The following is a 27,021-nucleotide window of genomic DNA, read 5'->3' as shown; positions in this document are numbered from 1 at the left end:
AGTCTTGGTGTACATGTTGCGGGTCATAAGAATGTAATTGCAGATGTGTTATTGTGGATTTAACTGATAAAGTTTAGATGAGATTTGTATTTATTTCATGTTATATATCTGTACTGTTATATGGGAAGAAGTTAAAGTGAACGTAGATTAAAGCTATTTGTATGTTCGGGTAATGTGTTTAAAGATTAGAGAAAAAAAATCCAAATTTTCACCATGATGGTTCATTTTTTTTCGGGGTGGGGGGGGGGGATGGGAGTGGGGGGGAGGTGTTATGAAGACGTGGGTGTTCTGTACCTTTAAGTTAAAAGCTAGCAGAACTAACTGACATCACCAAGTGTTCTTAACAACATACAATGTAGCATGTCGTCCAGCAGTTAGTGTAGCTGGTTGCCTGGAGACAAAAAAAGATTCAAATTCAGCAGTTTAAATTATACCCCAAAATGCCAATCAAGTTTGAATTTAGTATATTGAAAATATTAAAAACCAATGAAAAGATTCGATGCTTTGGGGCATAAGACCGGGGAAAATTGAACATTTGGAAGACAACTGTCACAAGGCCAACAGATGTTTAGTATGCTTTCCGTTATTGGTCAGAGTATTGAGTACAAGAGTTGGAAGGTCATGTTGCAGCTGTACAGGACATGGGTTTGGCCACTGTTGGAATACTGCGTGCAATTCTGGTCTCCTTCCTGTCAGAAAGATGTTGTGAAACTTGAAAGGGTTCAGAAAAGATTTACAAGGATGGTGCCAGGGTTGGAGGATTTGAGCTATAACGAGAGGCTGAACAGGCTGGGGCTGTTTTCCCTGGAGCATCGGAGACTGAGGGGTGACCTTATAGAGGTTTACAAAATTATGAGGGGCATGGATAGGATAAATAGACAAAGCCTTCCCTGGGGTCGGGGAGTCCAGAACTAGAGGCATAGGTTTAGGGCGAGAGGGGAAAGATATAAAAGAGACCTAAAGGGCAACTTCTTCACACAGAGGGTGGTGCGTGTATGGAATGAGCTGCCAAAGGAAGTGGTGGAGGCTGGTACAATTGCAACATTTAAGAGGCATTTGGATGGGTATATGAATAGGAAGGGTTGGAGGGATATGGGCAGAGTGCTGGCAGGTGGGACGAGATTGGGTTGGGATATCTGGTCAGCATGGACAGGTTGGACTGAAGGGTCTGTTTCCATGCTGTACATTTCTATGACTCTATGTAGACTGCTAGTCAGAACTGCCTGAGAGGTACCTGTCTAGAGAAGAAGTTTTCACAGAGAAAAACTTCGACACCAACCTGGAGAGCAAATCTGCAAAGAGAAGATTTGAAAGCTGGCTTGTTTTGAAATTTGAATTTTTCAGTAAATCTTGATTGGGGGTTTTAAATCGGACTCGTATTATAGAAGGGAAAGTAAAAGATTGGTTAGAGGAAGGAGTTGTAAATAGTTGTTCATTAATTATTCTCTGTTATACTTTAAGAAATAAAGTTGTTAATGTTTACTTTAAATAGTTCTTGGCCTCTTGGATTTTCACAGATTACTGCGCGGGGTAAATCCTTTCTGTGTTGCTGGTTTAAATTAAGCAGGAGGGTTTACCTGTGTTGTCACACTTGATGCAACTGCAATACATCAGTTTCTGTGACAAGCCAAAATTTATGAAATACAAGCTTTGGAGGATCACTTAAAACTGTTTGCAATGCTTGTGAAGCATGTCAAGAGGTACTCTCTGCACGAAGGAACTAGTTCTTCCTTTATGTAAAATCTCACATCACAGTTAGCAATGCCCGCAAGACAACACCGGCCACTCAAGACACAATGCAGTGATCTGATCATCTCCAGAAACAAATCATCCTTTAATGGCAAGATCTGTTGTAAATCATGTTTTTCACTACAGGATGTTGTCAGAATTTTAATTGCAATGTTCTTATTGATTCTGAATAGGAAATGATAATGTAAAGTGTTTTACTCTAAATAATAGGAGATGGCAATACCTGCAAGACAGCGAAACATACCACACTACCCTCAGGACATTCAAATTCTTACAGGTCAACAGAGCAAATTAACACCTTAATATCTCACATCGAGTCCACACTGACCCCCTGAAGAGAATCTCACCTGGAGCCAATACCCAACCCTATTCCAGTAACCCAACATTACCCATGGCCAACACCCCTGGGTGTACAGCATGGAAACAGACCCTTCGGTCCAACCCATCCATGCCAACCAGATATCCCACCCAATCTAGTACCACCAGCCAGCACCCGGCCCATATCCCTCCAAACCCTTCCTATTCATATACCCATCCAGATGCCTCTTAAATGTTGCAATTGTACTAGCCTCTACTACATCCTCTGGTAGCTCATTCCATACATGTACCACCCTCTGTGAAAAAGTTGCCCCTGAGGTCTCTTTTATATCTTTCTCCTCTCACCCTAAATCTATGCCATCTAGTTCTGGACTCCTCGACCCCAGGGAAAAGACTTTGTCTATTTATCCTATCTATGCCCCTCATAATTTTGTAAGCTTCTATGGGTCACCCCTCAACCTCCAATGCTCTAGGGAAAACAGCCCCGACCTGTTCAGCCTCTCCCTGTAGCTCAGATCCTCCAACCCTGGCAACATCCTTGTAAATCTTTTCTGAACCCTTTCAAGTTTCACAACATCTTTCCGATAGGAAGATCAGAATCCCTAGACACTACGGGCAACTTAGCATACTCAACCCACCTAGCGTGCACATCTTTGGACTGTGGGAGGTAACTGGATTACCCAGATGAAACCGAATGACAGCTTCTGTCTCCAGGTTTGGTAATAACACGCACTTTTATTCATTAAAAAATACTGAGATCAGATTTGAATCTAAATATAGGCGTTAGCATTACATCTTGCAATTGTAGTACTTAAAAAGTAGGAACAGGAGTAGGCCATTCAATCCATCAAGCCTGCCTCTCCATTCATTACAATCATGGTTGATCAAACAATTTAGTATCTTTTACTCAATGCATCCCCAAAACCCTGTATATCACCGGTAATCAGAAATCTATCCAAGTCTGTCTTAAATATACTCAAAGACTGAATCTCCAGATCCCTCTGTAGTAGAGAATTCAAAATTTAAGAAGGGGGAAAATCAGGAAACCATATGTAATTAAGGAGATACACCTACACATTAGGGACATGTGATCCAAGGGGTACCGATATTCTTGTTGGCAAAATAATTTGGAGTTTGAAATAACAGATGAAGTCACATTTTTAACAGGTTTTAACTCTCAATCTACCAATACCACATCTTTTAAGTTCTCTGGTACTTAAAAGGTGCCATAATTGCCATTCTCAGTTGTCCTGTGGTAATGACAGGTCTTCACTTAGAAGTCCTCCCGTCTTTGTGACAATGCTACTCCAATAATAATGCTGGATCAGGAGAGTACCTTAAACAATAGTTTTGTAAAAAGCAGCTTAATCAAAAAACAAACTTGCTTATGTATGATCTTGAGCAAAGGTATCATTCAAATTTATAGACAAATCTTAGAAAGTTGCAACTGACTGCATTTTACACCTTCAGCAAGAGAGCATGTTATACTGATGAGGGTCAAGAAATGTACACGGTGTCCTCATCCATATCATCCTGAAGGTTCTTTGTTTTTATCCAAGGCCACTGGATCCATCAAACAGAATGCGATCTTTGGTTAACATCCAAATGTTTTGTAGAGTGAAGAGTTGCTTCAGCCCAATAATATAGAGACAACATTGTTTCTTCTTTTTGGTAAAATTGTAATGAACAGTGAAAAATGAGATCATAAATCCATGAGAAAATTAGAAATAAAAACCTTTTACACAGAAGCTAGAAAGTGAATGATGTCTCATAAATCCTCCTGCAGAGTGCATGCATTCTTTTAAAAGAAAATTAGTTAGTTGCTTGTAAAGAGGAACATTAAAAGTTAGTAGATATGAAGAAGAACAGTAACACAAATTTGATGGGTTAACTTGACTGTTTCTGCTCTGTAAAATGATGTCTTATGACTATACAGTCAGTATATTTTCAGTTTATAAAGACAGTTCCAATAAAACAAGAAAGCAAAATACAATTGTTTTAAGAATTTTAGCTCTTGAATTAAATGTTGATGAATGTTGGCATTTCAGATACTGGTAAGTTTCTTGGTTACAACTTTTGTAATTTGAAAATCCTATATGAATAAAATTTTTCCACATTCAAAAATCCAGGTGAAATCCATGGTGCATGGCATCTGAAAGGATTACAAGTGTCGGGAAAAAAAAAGAGACAGCAATATTTAAAGTTATGATCTAATGACAGAGTTTGAGTCATAGGGTAAAGACATGATAGGAATAAAAGCACGATCAGGAGAGGAGTAGCAATTTGCACAATGTTCTAGAATTCTAGCCAAAATAATCTGTCACCACAATATTCAGCCAACTTCACCAAAAAAGTTCTACAAGACAAACAAGGAGCAACTAATGCAGGTTTTCAAATATCATCCATAGCCAGGAAACAACTTAAACACCTATTGATGCCAGATTGAGAGTTAATTACCCTGTAATCTTAACATATTCTTCAGCTTCTTTAAAAAAAGTGTGTTGGGTAAAAATCTGTTTATGAGCCTAAGACCATACTTAACCAAACATTGAATAAACAACGTTTATTCACTTCGTGCTGCTTCGAATTGTAGCATTTGACTGTAAACTTGTGCATTCGAAATGAACATTTGAATGTAAAGATCAATTCTGCAAACAAAAAAATTGTGGCTTTTGATCAGATGACTCAATTATTAACAGGCCAGTCTTAAGAGTTTTGCAGCAGTACCTTTAAAAACTGAAACGAAACCTCGAATTTTATTTTAAAACGTTTCAATTTAAGGCAATATGAAATTGAGGCCCAACTCACTGCAATAATTCAACTTGCCTAGTCCACTCAACCACTGATTTCAGAACAGTTAGTGGCAATACTAAAAGTAATCAAAGCTAAGTAGCGGTGTAATAACTGGAGAGGTGCCCAGTTCACAGATGGCGAGCAACCTCACCTGAGAGTCTTCACCAACCGCCACCGACCCGGCAAGGTGAAGAAAGCAGCGGCCATCCAAACCGGTCCCCCCAGACCCTGGCAGCAGTACCAAACAAGCGATGACAGTCAGGCCACTTGGACTTTTACCCTCGCCACGCCCTCTTTCCGTTCGGCCGAATTTGACGGATCATTCAATACCCGCCCCCTCGCTGCAGCCTCCCACCGCGCGCGCTCTCGCGCCCGCCAAGCCGCCAACGTCAAACAGCTCTCGGGGCACGCGCCGGCTGCAATGTGGTGGCGGCGGCCCGGCTCGGATGGAGCGCGCTGACGTAACGACGCTCCGCTGAGTCCCCACGCAGAAAATTCGGTTGATATTTTTCTAATGACAGATCTACAATAGAGCTCGCTCTTCAACCGTTCACTTCTCCCCACTCCCGGCCTCCCCGGCTCCTCTTAACCGCCCCCCCACCAAGCCCAGCGAACACGAGGACGAGCACGCTCGAGAGGGAGTGCGCGACAGAGAGGGAGGAAAGAAAGTACAACTTCCGCTCTCCCTCATGGACCAGCGCGAGCTCCCTGCTGCGCAGAGCGAGTTGCGCACTGGCAGTTCTCCCCCTTCTCTCTCCTCCCTCCCGGAGTTAAAAGGAGGCCAGGCATCCAGAACACAGGGGGTTGGAAAGTGATTCTCTCTTACTTGATTCGAGCTATTCGGCAGTAGGATTATGGCTTCGGAGGAACTATATGAGGTATGAGAAGAGAGGGAAAATCGGTGTGATTAAATGGGGTTTTCGACTCTTACTTACTCACCAGCCTCTTTAGCCCCCGTCAACCCTTCCCTAACATCCCTACTTCTCTCCCCCTCCCTCCTTTGAACCTGGAGTGATATGGCGATCTGAGTCCCCAGCTTTTGCTGGAGTGAGTGTACCCGGTGTAAGGGTGCGCACGCGTCCGGAGGTGGAGGAGGGAGAAATGGTTGGGGAGGGAGGTGGGGGTGGAAGTGGGTCGAGGACCGAGTTGTTTGAAATCATCTTCAAAGGGGAGACTTGACTTTTGGTCCACACGATGTTGGCGATTGGCCTCCCCAGTGGTGTTATGTGTAAGGTACTAGACTATGTGGCTAAGTGTGAGAGAGACGGGGTCCAACTATTTAGTGCTGGCTTATGTGCTCTCACAACTAGTGCCGTCCTCAGCTATGTCGCAACGCACTATAAACGAAGACAAGGATCCAAAACTCGGCTTTCTCCTTTTGACGGGTGGTGACAGCTTTATTTTATTTCAAACGTTGACTTTATATATTTCTCAACCATTCCAGGTTTATATTGGACGAAGTAGATATCTGTTGATTGCAATTTGTTTTATCTCTTATGGGTGGTTGTCTTTACAGATTTCATCAATGTTCTATAAAGTCAACGGGTAGCAAGGTGTTTATTGTTTGGTAACATAATTCATGTGGATTTTTTGGGGGAAATTCACTGAATAATATAAGCTACATTTGTTGAGATGTATTTGGTAATTAATGGCTCTCCTTTCCTAGTTTACAACTTGGAGCACTCCAGTTTTTTGGGGGGTTTGGGATTTTTTGGGGTTTCAAACTTCCATGGCTACTTTTTTCCTGTCTTTTCTTTGCAAAATTCTCTGGTTATAATGTGATATGATGGGGGAAAAAAACTTCTCATTTAAGTCCTGGAGAGGCCAAGACCTGAGCTAGAAAAAATTAGTGATAAACTTGTGAGGAAAAGTGTTCAGCTTCTAGAATGTAGGTGCTCTCTAGATGTTCAGATGTTTGATGAGCAGTCCTTGATCAAATGTTTTTGTTTTGTTATTTGTCAGTGAGCCTGGGAAAATGACAATAAGCTGAAGTCTTGAGGTACATGTACCTCATGAGATTTGCATGTACTGAGTCTCTATTTTAGTGCATTGGAGATGTATAGGATAATCTATATTTATACTCATCATGAGCAGGATCTGTAATAAGACAGTGAAAGCTTTGGCTGAAAGTGTATTAAATAGTTACCTTGACAATGGAGAGGTTGTCTGCTCTTCCATCTTCAGTTTTGATGATTGATTGGGGGGTTTGGTGGGGGATCTTCAGTATGATAGCTAATATTTTAAATACTATTATTCTAATAATTAAACTTAATTACTATAAGATTGCTTGTACTATCATTGGCATCAGTGATGATTTTGCTGTAGTTTAATTCTGATTTCTTCATGCAAGAATGACAAGTAAATGAAGCAGGGCTTGAATAGATTGAATAATCAATTCATGACTTGACCTTAACTGTTTCATTGGCAGTGATCTGTTTTGTTTACCTTGAAACAATAGTTGTATGATTACCACCCATTTTTTATGCTTTGCGTTTTTATGTTCAGAATTGAAGTTGGTTGGAACTCATAAGGAAAATGTTTTAAAGGGTAGTTGAAGATATACGTATACAATAATCTATTTAAGGTAATACATACAAGGTTGGGACACTTTTTGGTTTAATAAGATTCAGGAATAGAAGTTTTTTTCTCTTGTCAAACCAAAGTATGAACTCCTAATATGAATAGTTCATATGGTCAATATGTTTACCAGAAATTGATTTTGATTCTTCCAGAAATATTACAAAAGGCTGTATTTTGGTCTGATCTCAGCCAGTTTCCTTTTTCTCTTTTGGATTTCTTGCAATATTAAAGTGTATCTCATCAAAATGATCAGTGGTTATGCTGAGAAGTTGCAGACTAACTTCTAATTGTAAGGGAATCAAATTGTATTGCATTTTTTAGTCAACATACTACCAATGCCAGATTAATGGTATTTCATTTTCATTGCAAATATATTGATAATGAGCATTCATCTTGTGTAAATACTGGCTGAATAGACAAATTACCAAATGCAGAACTTTAATATTGACAATGTTATCTTTGTAAGCTGAATAGTTAAGTCCACCAAGGTTATCAGTAGAGCTTGAGATGTCCACCATTAAAATTGAGGGTTTTTTTCCCCTGTCCCCAAGACAATGCTTACTGGATTTTCACTTGGGTTCCAAAGAGATTTTGGTAAAAACAAGGACTGCTGCTGCTGGAAACTAGATTCTGGGTTAGAGTGGTGCTGGAAAAGCACAGCAGTTCAGGCAGCATCCGAGGAGCAGGAAAATTGACGTTTCGGGCAAAAGGAATAGGGACAGAATGCCTGCAGGGTGGAGAGGGTCCCTCTCTCTCATTTATCTCTCATTTGCTTTGCTGTGCTTTTCCACCACCACTCTCTTAACAAAAACTCTTTGGAATACTTACACTTTTTAAAAATTGTATTAACAATGTTTCTTGTGCACTAACTGAAATGACAAATGTATGAATTTATTGCCAAGGTGTGTTAATTAATCTAATTAGAGAATTAGAAATTATTTTATATGTACACATCAAATATTAGTGTTTGGGTGGCTTTGTTTATTCCTGCTGAAACTATTTGTATTCAGTGCAGTATATAGTACAAAAGTTTCTTGTTGGGTTGCATCAAGCTCTTTGGAAATCATTTCATAATTGTGTCATCATGCAACTGAAAGGTGCATGCAGTTGATGATTTGGGTTCAGTTCAGATGCATTGTTTTGCTCTCCATATAAATGCATTTTGAGTGCCATCTTTCTGTTGAGTTTTGCAAAGCTATTTTGTTAAGCTTGTAATGAAATTGTACTAATTTCTTGGTGAGATGACTATAATCTATATTCACTGAGCTATAATACTGGTATTGCTAATGTAATTGAGTACAGTCAAAAGGGCAGACTATCTTGAATTTACAATCATAATTATCCAGACGTCTTCCCCAGCCTGGGAATTCTGCAACCCAAAAGCAAGTAATGGAGGAGAGTTTCCCATCATGATGAAGCAATGCTTGGTACTGATTTTAAGATTTTGAAATTGTGTATTATCATGCAGTTTTTTTTTGTTCTGTAAATCTTGAGTGCTTGGCTTATGCTAACTTACAGTTGTCTTTATTTTAGTTTCTTTTGAATCTTAGACAAAAATATAACTTTTTTTTGTGCAAATGTAAAATGATAGTTCCTTGGAAAATAAATCTATGCAACTGTTAGGACATAGTGGCTACCATACAGGATAGTGACCTAGAAGTGATGAGTGGAACTTCCAGTCCCAACAAGTTGAGAAATTGAATCAAATTAAATCAGACATTGTGAGCTACTGCCAGGGGAAAAGGTGTACTGTAAACTGCTGACTCTTGAAAATCCAGTGGTTCACCTAATGACTTTCAGGAAATAGCACTTGCCATCACATCCTCACATGGTAGAATTTTTAAAATGACTCAGTAGATCATCCTCTGGTTGTGCAATTATGGCAGTGAAGGAATAATATCCACTTTTTTTTTATTTTAAGAAGAATTGGATATTTCAGATGTGACTGTGGCATTGCTTATTCAAGAACAAGATACAGCATTTATAGCTTGGATTAACTGTGAATATCATCTGCTTTTCCAGGCATCAGTAAATTCCCAAGTCTAGAAGATGATAGTGCTCTAACATACATTAGAACATAGAACAGTACAGCACAGAACAGGCCCTTTAGCCCAACCTAGGTTGGGCTCTAATTTGTATTATTATTTATATATCCCATGAAGGTAAGTGACCAACTATTTCAGCAGGAACAAAGAATTCATCAGGAATTAATTTTTGGGACTGTGCTCCTAATCGGGCAATGACCAATTTACAGAGTACATGCTGACATTGTACTTGGTTTTGGGACTTGGTCCACCTCGAACTGAAATAAGATCTTTTGGCTTTGACTTTGCCCTTGCACACTAGTTAATGAAACTTGCCAGATCTTTTCACTTGGGCAGTTCATAGTCTTGATCTAAAATTTGAGTTCACTAGTAGCAGAACAATCTTCTTTGCATGAATGATTGATTGATTCTGATGTTTTCTAGTTGCACCTACCCTGAACCCACTTTTTTGTTTGTCCTTCTCATTAATGTGATCTTGCACCAAATTTTTTGCTTTTTTATTCCCATTTTTATCTTGCCTTCCGGTTTCTCAGATCTTGCCATTTTTTTTACTTATTCTTTCCTTCCCCAACCACTGCTGACATTGCACTTGCTCAAAATCTATATCCTCTAGCTTTCTTTTTCTGATTCTGAAGCAAAGGTTGTGCTTTTGTGTGCTCTGTCCAGTATTGGCGTCATTTTGCTTTTCTAGACTTCTTAGGAGATACGTTGGGCTCTGTATGATATAGTAGCCTTGTTTGAATGGTTCCCTCCAACCTCTTTTGCTCGCATGGGAGAGGGTTGTTTATGACTACTTTTGCCTAAAATGTGTGCTTCTAAAAAAAAAACTAAACCCAGTAACCTTTACAGCTATGCCTTTTTCCTGAATGCATCTATTCTATTTGCTCAACTGCTCCCATGTGATAGCAAGTGGCAAGAATACAGACTAAGTTGGATAGCAACACTTATTTCTCCCTAGTTTACATTTTATGACCACTGTTTGTTTTTTTTTGAACTCATTCACACTCATTCACAGTTAAGAAAAAAAAAGCGAATGAATGGGTTTCCATTTCATTGAACTGTTCGAGAAGAACCTCAACACTTGCATCTACCCAAAATATGAAAAATTGCCCTTGTATGCCTTGTACACAAAACAAGACAAATCCAAACTGGTCAATTATTGCTTCATCAGTAAGGTGATAGTCATTCATCAGTCGTTCAACAATAACTGCTCGCGAGCAGCCGATTTGGGTTCCACCAGGGCCATTCAGCTCCTGACCTCATTGCACTTACTTGAGGAAAGATGTAGTGGCATTGGAGGCAGTTCAGAGGAGGTTTGCTAGATTTGGTCCCAGAGGTAACGGGTTTATCCTATGACGAGACTGACCAGTTTAGGCCTGTACTCTCTGGAGTTTAGAATAATGAAGGGAGGTCAAATTGAGGTATTCAAGATGATTAACGATATGGATAAAATAGATGTGGAGCAGATGATTCCTGTTGTGTGGCATTCTAGGACGAGAGGTCAAAGGATAAGGGGTAACATACTTCGAAACAAAAGTCGAGGAGGAAACTGCTTCTCCCAATGGGTTGTTAACTGTACAATTCGCTATCCCAAAATGCGGTGAATGCTGAGAACGTGAATACATTTTAAGGAGGAATTAGACAGATTTTTAATTTAGTTATGGGGACCAAGAGCATATATCGGCCATGATCAAATGACTCTATGGGCGAAATGGCTTAATTCTGCTCCTATATCTCATGAACTTGTAAAAGTGCTGAATTCTAGAGGTGAAAGTGACTGCCGTCAACATCAAGGCAGCATTCAACATTGGCATCGAGGAGACTTAACAAAACTGGAATCAGGGCAAAGTCTCCACTAGCTAATGGTGTGGTTATACCTGGCACATAAGATGGTTGGATTGTTTGGAGGTCAGTCATCTCAGCTCCATGATATCTCTGCAGGAGTTCTTCAGTAGTGTACTAGGCCTAACCATCTTCAGCTGCCCTCATAATGTCAGAATTGGAGACATTTGCAGATGCGCAATTGATGTTCACCATTCATAGTTCCTCTGATACTGAAGCAATCGTATGCAAATGCAACATGACCTGAATGATATTCAGGCTTGGGCTGACCAAGTGACAAACAACACTGGCTGGCATTTGTATGGCATCGATCATCTAAAATAAGATGATCTAACCACTGTCCTTCGGCATTCAATGGCCTTACTGTCACTGAATCCCCAAAATCAACTTTGGTTACCATTGATCTGAAACTCAGTTGGATTTTCCACAAGAGCATGGCAAAGGCTATGAAGACTGCAGTGAGTAACCTTCCATCTCCCTGAAGCTGTCCACCACTTACAAAGTACAAGTCCAGAAGTGTGTTGGAATGCACACCACTAGCCCGGATGGCAGTTCCTACGTACTTCTGAGCTTTATATCATCCAGGACAAGCAGCCCACTTGAGTAGGTACAACATCCACAAGCATCTACTCCCTCCGCCACCATCTATCAACAGCAGTTGTGTCATTTACAAGATGCACTGCAGAAATTTGCCAAAGATTCTTAAGCACCTTCCAAACTCATGACCACTTCTTCTTCCATCCAAAATGACAAGGCCAACAGATATGGGGCACCACCACCAGCAAGATTCTCCCCAATCACTCCCCATCCTGACTTGGAAACGTACTGCTGTTCCATCAGTAGCTAGTTTTTAAATCCTGGAACTCCTTCCCTACTGGCATTGTGTGCCAACCTTCAGTATATGGACTATGGTGCTTCACAAAGGCAGCACACCACCACCTTCTCAAGGGCAGCTAGGGACAAATGATGGAATCACTGGCTGGGCCAGGATTCACACAAGGATTTTTTTAAAATCATGATTTTAAAGCTTTTAGTTTTGGATGTTCCTTACAGTTGTCGTCTCAAGAGAAAAGAGCCCCAAGTTGTGGTCACAATTCATAGTACTAGATGAGATGGGATGGTCATGTCAGCATAACCTTCCAGTCACCTTTTTTTTTTGCCCTCTTCTATTTAATCCAGCCTCACCATCATCCTTTAGGTTTTTATCTGGGCTATGTCTAATTTATTTCAACAGCTTAGTGACCTCTTTGGATTGCTGATCTTGGACAATAGTTGCCTAATGAATCTTATTTTAAAATGGGTTGATGATCCTCCTGTCTGATAGTGACTTTTTGAGAAGCTTGCTAGAAAAACATTCTTTTCATCCTCTGTTCTTGGTCTATACATAAACCTTGTGCTTTTAAATTTTATAAGAATGAAGTCCTTGGATTAGCACCATGTGTTCCCTTTCAGTCCCAAAATGAAGCTCTTCCATTGTGAGTGGATTTGCTTCAAAGACAACTTTTTCATGATTTTTAAGTAGATTTGAATCCAGTTTTTGATTCAGAAAAATCTATTTATTTTTAAATGCAGAATTAAGTTGATTCCTCAGTACAGTTTTGAGTCATGCATATGCCTGTTGGCACATGCTTTGGTTCATTTGAGTTTTTGTCAAAGTACAAGAACTCTCAATTGCTAATTTTAGACTGCACCATTTACTTTTGCAATTCCGAAAAGAATGGTGGAAAGAGCATGTTGTCAGTTTTATCTTGACACTTCCTGAGCAAGTGACTCTTATGACTGTTCAGTATTCCAAAATGAGAGGTTTTTGGTTAAATTCTGTTTTTGGGAGATAGCCATTTAATGTTTGTTCTCACTGTATCTGGGCAATAACCACTTTCCTTGGCTGCAGTTGGGATCTATCATAGTCCATAGAGATGTACAGCATGGAAACAGACCCTTCGGTCCAATCCATCCATGCCGACCAGATATCCCAACCCAATCTAGTCCCACCTGCCAGCATTCTGCCCACATCCCTCCAAACCCTTTCTATTCATATACCCATCTAAATGCCTCTTAAATGTCCACCACTTCCTCTGGCAGCTCATTCCATACATGTACCACCCTCTGCGTGAAAAGGTTGCCCCTTAGGTCTCTTTTATAAGTTTCCCCTCTTATCCTAAACCAATGCCCTTTAGTTCTGGACTCCCCAACCCAGTGAAAAGACTTTTGTCACTTTATCCTACCCATGCTCCTCATGATTCTGTAAACCTCTATAAGGTCACCCCTCAGCCTCTGACGCTTCAGGGAAAACAGCCCTAGCCTGTTCAGCCTCTCCCTATAGCTCAAATCCTCCAACCCTGGCAATATCCTTGTAAATCTTTTTCTGAACCCTTTCAAGTTTCACAACATCTTTCTGATGGGAAGGAGACCAGAATTGCTTGCAATATTCCAACAGTGGCCTAACCAATGTCCTGTACAGATGCAATATGACCTCCCAACTCCTGTAATCAATACTCTGGCCAATAAAGGAAAGCATACCAAATGCTGCCTTCACTATCTTGTCTACCTACAACTCCACTTTCAAGGAGCTATGAACCAGCACTCCAAGGTCTCTTTGTTCAGCAACACTCCCTAGGACCTTTATCATTAAGTGTCTAAGTCCTGCTAAGATTTGCTTTCTCAAAATGCAGCACCTTGCATTTATCTGAATTGAATTCCATCTGCCACTTCTCAGCCCATTGGCCCATTTGATCAAGATCCCATTGTAATCTGAGGTAACCTTCTTCGCTGTTCACTACACCTCCAATTTTGATGTCATCTGCAAACTTACTAACTATACCTCTTTTGCTCACATCCAAATCATTTATGTAAATGACAAAAAGTAGAGGACCGAGCACTGATCCTTGTGGCACTCCACTGGTGACTGGCCTCCAGTCTGAAAAACAACCCTGTCTTCTACCTTTTTTGAGCCAGTTCTGTATCCAAATGTCTAGTTCTCCCTTTATTCCGTGAGATCTAACCTTGCTAACATGTCTTCCATGGGGAGCCTTATCGAATGCCTTACTGAAGTCCACATAGATCACATCTACCATTCTGCCCTCATGAATTCTCTTTATAACTTCAAAAAACTCACTCAATCAAGTTTGTGAGACATATATTTCCCATGCATAAAGCCATGTTGACTATCCCTAATCAGCAGGTCAGGCAGCATCCGAGGAGCAGGAAAATCAACGTTTTGGGCAAAAGCCCTTCATCAGGACTGAAGGGTGGAGAGATAAATGGGAGGGGAATTGGGGCTGGGGAGAAGGTAGCAAAGAGTGTCACTCTGTCACTCTGTCACTCTGTCACTCTGTCACTCTGTCACTCTGTCACTCTGTCACTCTGTCACTCTGTCACTCTGTCACTCTGTCACTCTGTCACTCTGTCACTCTGTCACTCTGTCACTCTGTCACTCCCTCCACCCTGAAGCTCTTACCCTTTGCTACCTTCTCCCCAGCTCCCCCCCCTTATCTCTCCACCCTGGAGGCTCCCTGCCTTCAATCCTGATGAAGGGCTTTTGTCCAAAACATCTTTTTTTTTCCCTGCTGTGCTTTTCCAGCACAACTCTAATCTATCCCTAATCAGTCCTTGCCTTTCCAAATACATATACATCCTGGCTTCACTTGGAGGTCGCCACTGATGTTACCTAGCCAGGTAATGAAACGTCTGGATATCAACCCTACAGCTCAGCGAGCAAACCTACAGCCTAAACATCCTGTCCCTCAGGATTCCCTTCAACAACTTGCCCACCACAGATGTCAGGCTTCACTGGCTTGTCCTTACCACCTTTCTTTAAACAGGTGGTGCCATGTTAGCCAACCTCTAGTCTTCTGGCACCTCACCTGTAACTATTGATACAAATACCTCAGCAAGAGGCCCAGCAATCACCTTCCCTAGCTTCCCACAGAGTTCTAGGGTACACCTGATCTGGTCCTGGAGATTTATCCACCCTTATGCATTTCAAGACATCCAGCAATTCCTCCTGTGTAATATGGACATTTTTCAAGATGTCACCATCTATTTCCCTACAGTCTATATCTTCCATATCCTTTTCCACAGTAAATACTGAGTCCAAACTTTTCTTTATAACTCAAACTTTCCATATCTAGCAAATCTCTTCTGAACCCTCTCCAGCTGTTTAGTAACTCCCCCATTTTCTACTGCTCCACACAAAGGCCGCCTTGCTGATCTTTTGAGGGGCCCTATTCACTCCCTAGTTACCCTTTTTGTGCTTAATGTATTTGTAAAAAGAAACCTTTGAATTCTCCAGAATTCTATTTGCCAAAGCGCTCTCCTGTCACCTTTCTTTTGCCCTCCTGATTTTCCCTCTTAAGTATACTCCTACTTCCTTTATACTCTTTGAAGGATTCACTCGATTTATCCTGTCTATACCTGACATCTGCTTCCTTTTTCTTAACCAAACCCTCAATTTCTTTAGTCATCCAGCATTTCCTATACCCACCAGCCTTTCCTTTCACCCGAACAGGAATATACTTTCTCTGGATTCTCGTTATCTCCTTTCTGAAGGCTTCCTATTTTCCAACTGTCCCTTTACCTGCGAACATCAATCAGCTTTTGAAAGTTCTTGCCTAATACCTTCAAAATTGGCTTTCCTCCAATTTAGAACTTCAACTTTTAGATCTGGTCTGTCCTTTTTCCATCACTATTTTAAATCTAATAGAATTATGGTCACCGGCCCCAGAGTGCTTCCTCACTGACACCTCAGTCACCTGCTCTACCTTATTTCCCAAGAGTAGGTCAAGTTTTGCACCTTCCTTAGTAGTACATCCACATTCTGAATCATAAAATTGTCTTGTATACTTAACAAATTCTTCTTCATCTAAACCCTTAAAACTATGGCAGTCCCTGTGGTTTTTTTTTCCCCCCTTCTGATAAACCGATTTCATATTTTGTCATTTGAGTTGGGAATATCTTCTATGGACCAGGATATCTTGATTCGCCAGCAATGCCTTTCTCTTAAATTGGTGCTTTTCTTGTGCAATGGTTGTAAAATTTGTCTTTTGTACTTTGTAGACTGGAATAAAAAAAAAAGCCTTTTAAATGTTAGAATGAGCTTACTGTAGAAAGCAAGTAACATGACACCCATGCCAAGCATCATGCAAACAATTGTTTGTACAACCTGTAGTTTGGAGTTCCAAATGATTTGGAGCTGACTGTATGGGTGATGCTTTTGCTGATCAGAAATAAATGGTCTGTGGACAAGTTACCGATGTCAAACTTTATTGTCTGCCAACAATTGATTGTTTCTTAGCTAATTAAACAGTTAGGAACTTGTTACAAATAACAGATGTTCAGCCCTTCCCCAACTCAGGAGCCATCTCAAAGACAATTGGCACAGTTGCCTTTGCTCGGTCCTTTTTGAGTATTGGAGTTGGGGAAATCATGTTGAGGTTGTACAGGACATTGAGGCTTCTTCTGGAATATTGTCCAGTTCTGGTCACTCAGTTACAGGAAGGATATTCAGCTGGAGAGGGTTCAGAAGAGATTTGCAAGATATGGAAAGTTTGAGTTATAAAGAAAAGTTTCGACTTTTTTTCACTGGAGCGTAGGAGGTTGAGAGGCAACCTGACAGAAGCTTAAAATAATAGGGTATGGATAACTAATGGTGGTTGTATTTCCCCCGTGATGCGGAAGTTCAAGACTGGGGGCACATTTTTGAGGGGAGAGATTTAAAATAATGGGAGGCAAATTTTCTTTTGAGGTTAGTTTGCATGTGAAATGAACTTCCAGAGGAAGTGGAGGATGTGGACACTTTTTTTTGTTTTAAAAGGCACTTGGATAAGTACAAGAATACAAAAGTTTTGGAGGGATGTGGGAGTAGCTTTTAGTTTAGGATTTGTTTTTGGCATGGACTGGTTGGACAGAAGTGTCTGTTTTCTATGCTGTTTTACTCTGTAGTCAAAAGTGACTGTAAACCTGAAGAAAACCAGTTTTTTTTATATTGCAACAGTTATGAACTGAATTTTTAAAAAAACGTCAAACCCCTCTTTTTTTTTTCATAGAGGAGAGCTGATCATCTTTTGTCTCTTGCCAACCATTGGAAGTATCTGGAGAGAGAGAGAGTATTTGAATCTCCAGGATCATCTAAATAACAGTACCTAGGAACAAGGATTACTGCATTGTCTTTGCATTCCTCTCACTGTCCGTAACCTATTTAACCCTATTTTTTTCTGTGTGTAAGAGAGAATTAAAGAGGATTAGTTTTAATATTTTAAACTGACAGCTTGTTTACCTGTCGCTAGAATCTAATTTTATGTAATAATAAATAGTGATTCTTGTTCAGTACAAAAACCTGGTTTGTGCTTTCTATCAACTGAGTAAACTTGAGGAATATTTTTAAAATAACATTTGTGACTTTTGTGACAACTCCTAGAATAGTGGGGCTTGGTTTCAAGTATCCTGTCCCACTGAGTCATAAGTGTTCCCATTATGTTTATGATAAAGTCTGTCCTCTTTTGGAGCAGTTTTTAAAAAAAATGGTGTAACTTTTTCTAATCAACCTGTTCAGAGATGTTATTACACAACTTCTGGAGCAGGTGGACTTGAATAAACCCATTGTATCACAAGCACTCTTGTAATTACTCTCTTAAACTAATGTAATAATATGGACCCTGAAAAGAATTGCTTTTGAAGAGTAGGCAAGTGTGAAAATATCTTTTTTTTTTAAATATATAATGGAGTCTTCATGCCCCAGCACTCCTCTTAAAAAAACTTTAAAATGCATACAACTGTTCACCACTCGCTGTACTTCATTCTTTTCTTTTTTGTATGTCTTGCTTAGCCAGCAGTATTAAAGACAATTGATGTCGAATAGAGATCGTAAGCAACATGTTGTTCAAAGCATTTTTGGATCAATTCCAGTTGTCTATCATGTAATTTCTGGAATCTAGTTTGGTTTTTCTCCACTTAATCTGTTAAGGTATTGCAGTTGAAATATCGTCGTTTTGTTCTCAACTGGAAAATATTTAGTTATCCAGGACCTCACCATCTCTAAACTTATGTTTACATACGTGGATAGTATCTCCCTAGAAGGTTAGAAAGCTAAACCAAATAGATTTTAGTTTTGCAAATGTATCGCTACTAAAAGTACTTCAGAAGCATAATTCTGTAAGCAAGCTAACTATATATCAGCTTGGTTCTATGTTCATTTTCCAAATTTTGGTGCTTCTACAGTCAAAGAACCACTAATCTATTTTAGTAGAGATTGCTCCCCATGTAAGAACAGACATAAGCATTTTATTTTACAGGGTTTCTCCAACAAAGTTTAGCACCAGCATTGGGATTGGTTTGAGTAGTTAGAACATCATTAGAAAAGCCGAGGACACAAACCAGGTTGCTGTCTGATCCCTGCTCTCTGCTGTAAAGTGATTTTTTTTTTGTGCAAACTATCTGCGTTCAAGTTTAGTTATAGCTAATTAAGTTGGGACAAAAAAGCAAATTAAATCATTCCTAGAATCTGAAACCATGGTATATCTTTGGATTGCTCAAGAAATAGATGATCATGACTGAAGAAATGTGAATGTTGCTGGTGATGAGAATGGCACTGTTTTGTGGAGCTGTTTTGAATTGACCATCCACTATTCTGGATGAATCTTGAAATAATAGTTAGAACATGACATCTAGATTGTCATACAATTTAACTTAGTAAAATTAGGCAACAAAAATCACATTAGAGTCATGTTGCAAAAGGAGGCTCTCTGAACAAGGATTATGACTTTGGTACCATTTTGCTTTGCGGTTTCTGTTTATAACAAATCAGGATTACAATCACCTAATGGACTCATGACTGTCGCAGTTGAACTCTCCACAATTTTATAGGCAGTGTGTTCTGAAACATTACTGGAAATTGTTTTGCACTATTTGGTAAACTGCAAAAGCAAGCACTTTTCAAAGAATCTGTATCCTCTTGTTTCCACTCAACAGAAACCAGAACAAGTTTCTTCTATCTATTCTGGGAAGGCTCCTCCAAATGTTTAAACTCTTATCAAGCTTAATTTTAGCCTTCTGTCCTTCCAGGAAAATAGCCCCAACATCTCCACCCTATCCTCATTCACTGAAGTTTCTTATTCCTCAAACTATTTTGTTAACCTCTTCTATCCTCTGTCTCTGCAATACGTTAACATGCTTTCTGAAGTATAGCATGTGGAGTTGTTCACTATATATACTCCAGCTGAAGTCCATTTGTTTTTTTTTTTGGAGCAACTTTTGCATGACTTTCTTGTTAAACTGTTGAACTCCATACTCCAATTAATGAAGTCCACAATTCTGTATACTTTGAAGTACTTCAACCAGTGTTTTTTTTTCTGCACACTGCCTAGAGTTGTGCTTTTTAAAAAAATCCTATATCTCCAAGTACTTTCTGCCAAACTTTTATCACTTCATGTTTCCCTATTGAACTTCAATCTGTTGCCGATCTGCCAACTCCACCAACTTGTCCATATGTTTTTTGATATTTTCTACAGGTTCAAATTTAATTCCTGCTTAGCCTTGAGCACTGGAGAACTATTTCTGACTGACCTTCTTAAAAACTATCTAAAGAAATTGTGCTGTACAGTGGCTGGCTATCTACAATAGTGCTTGGCCAACTTTTGTTATTTTCCCCTCTTTGTGACTCCATGTATATAAAAAAATCTGGTTGAGGGGAATGGTTTGTAAATAATATCATTCATCTGGATAGATATCTGCAGCTACAGTGCAGACTGAAACAAGCAAATGGGGCTTAGGCATTTTTTTTTAAATTGGCAACTGCAAAATTTTAGTTCTGCTGCTTATTCTAAGAGATTGCAACTAACTGAAAGTAACATCAACTATGGAGTGTCAGCAATGTAAAAATTGACTGCTGCAATTGATCAATCTGCAAGCAGGGATTCAGTCTGTGAAACAAGTTTTGTTTGCTTGTATTAATCTTGGGAATCATCAGAATTTAAGACTTATTCTGTCTTTATTTTTTTTTCACCTTGCAGTTCCTAAAATCCATATAGTTTGTCTCTGCCATTGTGGCAGTTGCATTCAAAAGAAAAATGACCCAAGTTCTGGAAACCAGGGTATAGAAATGGGAAATTGACGTACAGTTCCACTAACTGTAATCTCACAGAAGGATAGGGTGAAAAGGCAAAATACCAAGAGCTTGTCAGAAAAAAAAGTAGACTGCTAATCATGGAGAATTTCAATCTAAAACCAAATAGACGGGGGTGGGGGAGTTGGTGGGGGAGAATTGGAGGAAACAGTTGAGCTAAGGTAACCTAAATGAGATGTTCATAATGTTTTTGGGTTGGATTCTTGGAACAGCATGTTCTTGACCTTACTGGAGCATGAACTGTGCTAGACTTGTTAGTTAATTGCACAAAACAACTTCATGAAGGTGCCTCGAGCTGGAAAGATTTGACAATGATTTTCATTTCTGTATTCCGTTTGAGGAAGGAAAAAGTGGATCCAAGATTTAGTTTTTTAAATTTTGTAGTTATGTGAATTAGCACAATACTTTTGATAGTAGTCAATGAATTGCATTGGCAGATATTTTTAAGGAGCTATTTCTGAATATGCAGAATACAATTCTAGGTATTATCAGACTTTAAGAAAAGCATGGTATTAGACAAAGGTGGTTGTCTGGTCAGAAGATTGCATTTTATATTCTGTCCAATGAAAAATGACTACATTTGCCCTGCTTAAAATCTTTTAATGTGAGAGGAAGAGCTATGAAAAAAGTGGTTGCAGATGTTTAAAGTCTGCATTTGATCCTTCTGAAAGTGAACTAATGGAACATAGTGAGGACTGATGCAACGTATCTCTATAAAGTGTGCAAGTCACGTCCTAGAAGCAGCTGTAAATCAAGAAATGGAATGGAGGGAAGAATCTGGGATAAATGACAATCACTGGGAAGTGATACTAAGCAAATTGTGGGAGCTGACAAGCCCTGGGTTTTGATTGATTTGGTTTCACATCTTGATGTAGAAAGTGGCATAGTTAGTGTTGGTTTTAATTTTCCAAAACTTCTCTAGGTTCAGAAAATTCCATCAGATTGTAAAATTGCAAATGTAACTCTACTCCAAAAAAGGAGGAAGACAATTTGGGAAACTTGCAGACCAGTTAAAGTCTGTCACAGGGAAGATGTTGGAAGTTAAAGGAGCCAAAAAGAACTTGAATAAGTTCAAAGTAGTTGGGTAGAATCAACATAGTTTGTGAAAGAGAAATCGCGTTTGATCACTCTACAGGATTTATTTGAGGTGATTTAATGTGTGCTATGGATAAAGGTGAACCAGCGGCTTTGTCACCAATTTGGCTTTCAGAAAGCCTTTGATAAGGTGTCTTGTCAAAATTTATTGTGGAAGATAAAAATTCATGGTGTATGAGGCAATTTATTGACTTTGATCAAAGATTGGCAAGTTTTAGTGCTGGGCCTCCACCTTTTGCAGTATTGTATGAAATCTGGATGGGAAGAATGGTTTGTAAATTTGACAGCAAAATGGGTAGGAAAGAAAGTTGTGAAGAGAATGTAAGGAAGCCAAAAATTGTTAGGTTGTGAGTAGGCAAAGATGTGGCAAATAGAGTAGAATGTGAAATTGACCATCTTGGCAGGGAGAATATATGCTTTTTTTTTAAAAAAAAAAAATCCAAATGGAATGAAATTGCTCAGCACTACAATTCAGAGGGATTTGGGTATTGTAGTGCACAAATGGGAGTTGGGGGGGAAGCTATTATGCAGGTACAACAAGTTAGCAAACTAATAATATTACTGTGCAAAGGGATTTGAATACAAAAGTCAGGATGTGATGTTTCATCAGTATAGGCATTGTGAACATATCTAGAATCCTATGCACTATAGCACCCCCTCAAATAATGGAAATTAGAATCCTATAGCATGGAAACAGATGCTTTGATCCAACTTGTCCACACCGACCTGATATTATTATTGTCATCGTCATCGTCATCGTCATCGTCATCGTCATCATCATCCCCCCCACCCCCCACCCCCCCCCAAGCCTCCAATGTATGTACCCATCCGGACGCCTCTTTAAATGTTGCAATTGTATCCGGCAGCACATTCCCCACACAACTCGCATGGAAGGTTATCCCTCAGGATCGTTTTTAAAAAGTTATTTTCTTTTTTTTTTCTCTCTCTCCCTTTTTTTAAAATCTGTGTCCTCAAGTTGTCTTTTGGACTTCCCTACCCTGAGGGGGGAAAATTTATCTTGGCTATTCATCCTATCCCATGCCTGTCATGATTTTATAAATTTCTACATGTTCACCTCTCACCGTGTAATGCACCAGGGGTGAGGGGGAAATCAAGAGGGGTAAAGGTCCCAGCCTATTCCACGCTCCCTAAACTTAAACCCTCCAGTCCTGGCAGCATCCTTGTAACTCTTTTATCTATAGCTTTTTAAAAGGCTTTGATGTATCACAACAAGAATGGTGTTAAATATGCATGAAATGGTTGTACTGAATGCTTATAGTATTCACGTACCTCTGGATGACTTACTCTAGATACTTTTTTTTTAAGCTTTGTTTGGTCTGTCCACACTGAATTCTGTGGTAATATCCGACTGTGGAAACTTGCAGCCCATATATCCAGAATCTCATGAGTATTGAGTTGGAAGTGTTCAGAGATTTACCCGGTCTGATAGTTGGAATGGGCAGATTTATCTTATGAAGGAACAATGGATAGGCAAGACTTTATTTGCTTCTTACTGTAAACTCCAGCAAATAATGAATGTCCTATTTTAAAACAAAACGTAATTTTTTTTCTCTCTAGAGGGCCATGAAACTTAGGACCTCTTTCCTAAGAAGAAAGCAGTTGTATCAGAGATAGTTGGTTTATTGATTTGATTAAACAAGGTGTGAAAGGATATTGGTGACAGTTGAATATTTCATATTCCATCACTTATGATCTGACTGAATGGTAGAGTAGAGTTGGGCCATATGGTCATCTCCTGCTCCTCACATGAATTACAATGTTATGATTTAGGCAACAACTGCAATATCAAGTGAAGTCTAAATTAATTTAGAACTGTTACCAGGAGAACCCTGAGATGGAGATTTGTCTTTGGCATAATGTGCCGAAGTCCTATTTGGGTGGGGGCGGGGGGCGGGAGACCACCCTGCCCCACGGTAAACTTGCTTTACATTTTGCACTGCCAGTTGAGACTCTGCAATATTTATTGTTCACTTCCTAGTTCCCCGGGATTGTCACAGATTGACCAGTAAATCTTGCATACCTGCAGTAAAATAAAAAAAATCAGTTTTTTTTTATTCTGTACGTCTGTCCCGAGTACAGGTAATTGTTCTAAAAATGTGGTATTTGCGTTTCTGTGGAATAGTATTATAGAAAATTGTGCAATATAAATAATGGGAGCGATTTTGGTGTGGGGGAAATAGGGTTGGGATGAAATGCCAAAAACTCTGTAAAAAGCAAAAATAATAGCCTAACACACATGATACCACAGTCTAAATCTTTAAATCATATTTTAATGAAATAAAGTGCAAAATGTATTGTAACAAATCACTGACAGCACTATCTTTCACAAAGCACTTCACCAGAAAGTGAGCAAGCCTACTTGACCACATGATGCTCGTGTGGAAGTCAATTCTCCCCCAGTTTGAAATAAAGCTTCTAAATGTAGACTACAATTCCCAGTTTCAAGGCTTGTGGAGCTGATTGCATTCTTGTTTTATTTGCATTCTGCAGACAGGATTGTGAGTCTTCATATTTAAAAAGTTTGCTTTTTAAAAAGTCTGCAATTCGCTAATCATGTTACAGCCGAATCATGTTTAATAAACTCGTTGGAAGAGAGCTACTTGTATTGATGTTCAATTGGTGCTGTTCATGAGTGCAAGACTATAAACCTTGGAATGTTTTGACTTCTCAGCAATATTCCTAACCTGAATGCTTGTGACAAATTACTAATCTATAATGCCTTAATGAGATTAATTTGCATTAAAATCATCTAGCAATTTTAAGAGTGTGAAGAGCACCATCTCTAATCAATGATCGGGATTGAGCACGCTGAATTCTGATAGTTGTTTGTATAAATCTAGTGACCACTGCAACCTGTATTGTGTATTCCTTGACTTAATTCAAATTTAGGCAGAGTGATGAGAATTTCATGACAACAAGTAGGATAAATATCCAATCAAATGTCAAAAATTCTGACAGTGAGCTAGTAAGGTGTTTGGCATAGTGGTATTGTCATTGGACTAATAATCCAGAGGAGAAAGTGAGGTCTGCAGATGCTGGAGATCAAAGTTGAAACTTTATTGCTGGAACAGCACAGCAGGTCAGGCAGCATCCAGGGAACAGGAGATTTGACGTTTCGGGCACAGGGCCTGTGCCCGAAACGTCGAATCTCCTGTTCCCTGGATGCTGCCTGACCTGCTGTGCTGTTCCAGCAATAAAGTTTCAACTAATAATCCAGAGCCCAGGCCAGTGTTTTGGGAGCAGGATTTAGAAGCCTACTGGGGGTTTTTGTGTGTCTGCACTTTTTTGTTTAAAATGAACAAGTTATCTGACTCTTTAGTGCTGTTTGCTCAAGCTGTGAGGGAAGTATAGTTGCAGATAAACTGGGGCCAAGTGGTGTATATGATCATAGACTTGGCAGGCAACAAGTACCTGATTTGGTCTGTGGAGTGGTGAATAATTGTGAGTAACAGAAGCTTTGATTGCCAACAACTATGGGTGGCTCAATTATTGATCAGCTTGTGGATGTGAATTTTATTTTGGGCAGAAGTATCAGACTGCAAAGAAAATGAGGAGCAGCTGTTTTTTTTGTGGGTGGCTGTGTGTGTGGGGCCTAAGGGGACATTCTACCCATCACCCGTATGTTTGATAATCTGCAACCTAAAGATTATCATTGACCAAACACTGGACAAGTGGTATTCATACTGTAGGTGCAAGAACAGGTCAAAGGGTCGGAATTCTGTACTGAGCATATCCCCTCCCTGTTGCTCGTTGGCTGTCCACAACTTGCAAGGCATGAGACAGGAGTGTGTTGCTTTACTCTCCACTTTGGTTTGATGGATACAGCTCCAAGAACCTTTGTTTTTTGGCAAGGGAGCTTCATGCTTTCCAGGACAAAGCAGTCTGGTCATTTTTATTTTTGACATCTTATCCAGCACTTTCACCATTTTACTCTGCCACTTCACAGTGGCATCTGTGTACCATCTGCAAAATGTACTGCAGTTACTTGACAAACTTTACTTCCACATCCTAAAAGAACAAGGTTAGTGGATACTTGGGAACAGCATTACCACCTGTAAGTTTTCCCCCTCCAGTCACATGATCTAGACTTGGACTTGTATCTCTGTTCCTTCTGTTATTTTTAGGTTAAAATCCTTGAATTCCCTTCCTAACAGTGATTGTGTCCCTATGCCCCAAGGAATCATACAGTACTGAAGATGCTCTTTGATCCATCAAATCTGTACTGCTAAAGTTGGACTATATCTACCAGGCCTATAATCTTTAATGTTATGACATTTTAAGTGCTCATCCAAGTACATTTACAGACATAAAGTTACAGTTACCCAACTAAGCCCCTCCAAGCCATGCATTCCAGATTTCCACTAGCTTCTGGATGAATGTTTTAAATCCCTTCTCAACCATCTCTATTTCTTGGGTGAAACAAAGGGGGCATAATTTTTATCACCAGATCACTGTGGTAATTTTTAAAATCTAAATCACCACCTGTTTCCAATTGAATAACTTGCATGCAAAGCCCACTTAAGGGCAACGCAAACCTACCCCCATGTTATTGAACTTGAATTTGACTTTTACAGCTGCTTTCTGTTCATATTGTTAATGCCCCTCAGTCTCAGCCACTTAACCTTCTCTCTATTCCAAAGAAACAATCCAGCTTAGGCAGCCTTTCCTCATAACTAAAGTGCTTCATTCTCGGCAATATCTTGGTGAATCTTTTCTGCACCCCATACCAGTGCAATCATATCCTTGTTGCAACAGTTAGTCAGATCGCCACAACCTTGTCAGGATGAACAATTACTAGCTAATGAAGCCCCTTCCGTGTGAATGCATTTTATTAGATTTAGATTAGATTCCCTACAGTGTGGAAACAGGCTCTTCGGCCCAACAGGTCCACACCGACCCTCCGACGAGCAACCCACCTAGACCCATTCCCCTACATTTTAGCCCTGCACCTAACACTGCGGGCAATTTGGCATGCTCAATTCACCTAACCTGCACATCTTTGAACTGTGGGAGGAAACCGGAGCACCCGGAGGAAACCCATGCAGACACTGAGAATGTGCAAACTCCACACAGACAGTTGCCTGAGGCAGGAATTGAATCCGGGTCCCTGGCGCTGTGAGGCAGCAGTGCTAACCAATGAGCTATTGTCTTTATTTTTCAAAAGATAATCATTGATTTCAAGTGAGACGTGCATTTTAGCTGAAGTGTCAAATTTTGACATCATCTTTACGCAAGCGAATTATTCCAAAAAAATTTTGACCTACACTCTCTCTCTCTCTCTCTCTCTCTCTCTCTCTCTCTCTCTTTATTTCCTTTGCACAGTTTGTATTCTGTACTAATAAGCAGGTCATTGCTGAGTAAATGCTGCTTGATAGCATGTCCAGTTGTACCTTCCATTACTGATTTGAGAGACTACAAAACTTAGATTTCCAGGGCCAGTTCACCTGTATTAATGAGGCA

The 27,021-nt window shown here is 39.7% G+C and overlaps 2 protein-coding genes across 7 annotated transcripts in view; one reads left to right on the top strand and one right to left on the bottom strand.

Moving 5' to 3' along the window:
- eci2 (enoyl-CoA delta isomerase 2) overlaps positions 1-5,308 on the bottom strand; it is a 174,423-nt gene extending 169,115 nt beyond the window's left edge. For all 5 annotated transcript variants that reach the window (XM_087978506.1, XM_087978507.1, XM_043719487.2 and 2 more), the window contains exon 1: positions 5,012-5,308. Coding sequence is in view for 1 of the 5 variants with exons in the window: in XM_043719486.2 (XP_043575421.1) it covers positions 5,012-5,067 (56 nt within the window). In the remaining 4 variants the exon portion in view is untranslated. The remainder of the gene's footprint in view (positions 1-5,011) is intronic.
- A 225-nt stretch (positions 5,309-5,533) lies between these two features.
- Positions 5,534-27,021, top strand: part of cdyl (chromodomain protein, Y-like) — a 173,765-nt gene continuing 152,277 nt past the window's right edge. Inside the window, exon 1 of one of the 2 annotated variants that reach the window (XM_043719484.2) lies at positions 5,534-5,738. In XM_043719484.2, coding sequence (XP_043575419.1) covers positions 5,715-5,738 — 24 coding nt within the window. In that variant the 5' untranslated portion in view covers positions 5,534-5,714. Of the gene's footprint in view, positions 5,739-6,017; positions 6,094-27,021 lie in introns of those variants that run through there. The other variant, XM_043719483.2, reaches the window with a different exon arrangement.

The sequence above is a fragment of the Chiloscyllium plagiosum genome, unplaced genomic scaffold (assembly GCF_037043375.1).
Source record: "Chiloscyllium plagiosum isolate Xiang-an unplaced genomic scaffold, Cpla_swu_hap1 HiC_scaffold_34, whole genome shotgun sequence".
NCBI classification, from domain to species: Eukaryota; Metazoa; Chordata; class Chondrichthyes; order Orectolobiformes; family Hemiscylliidae; genus Chiloscyllium; species Chiloscyllium plagiosum.
The sequence above is the reverse complement of the archived record's forward strand: the minus strand, read 5'-3'. Positions and strand labels throughout refer to the sequence as shown.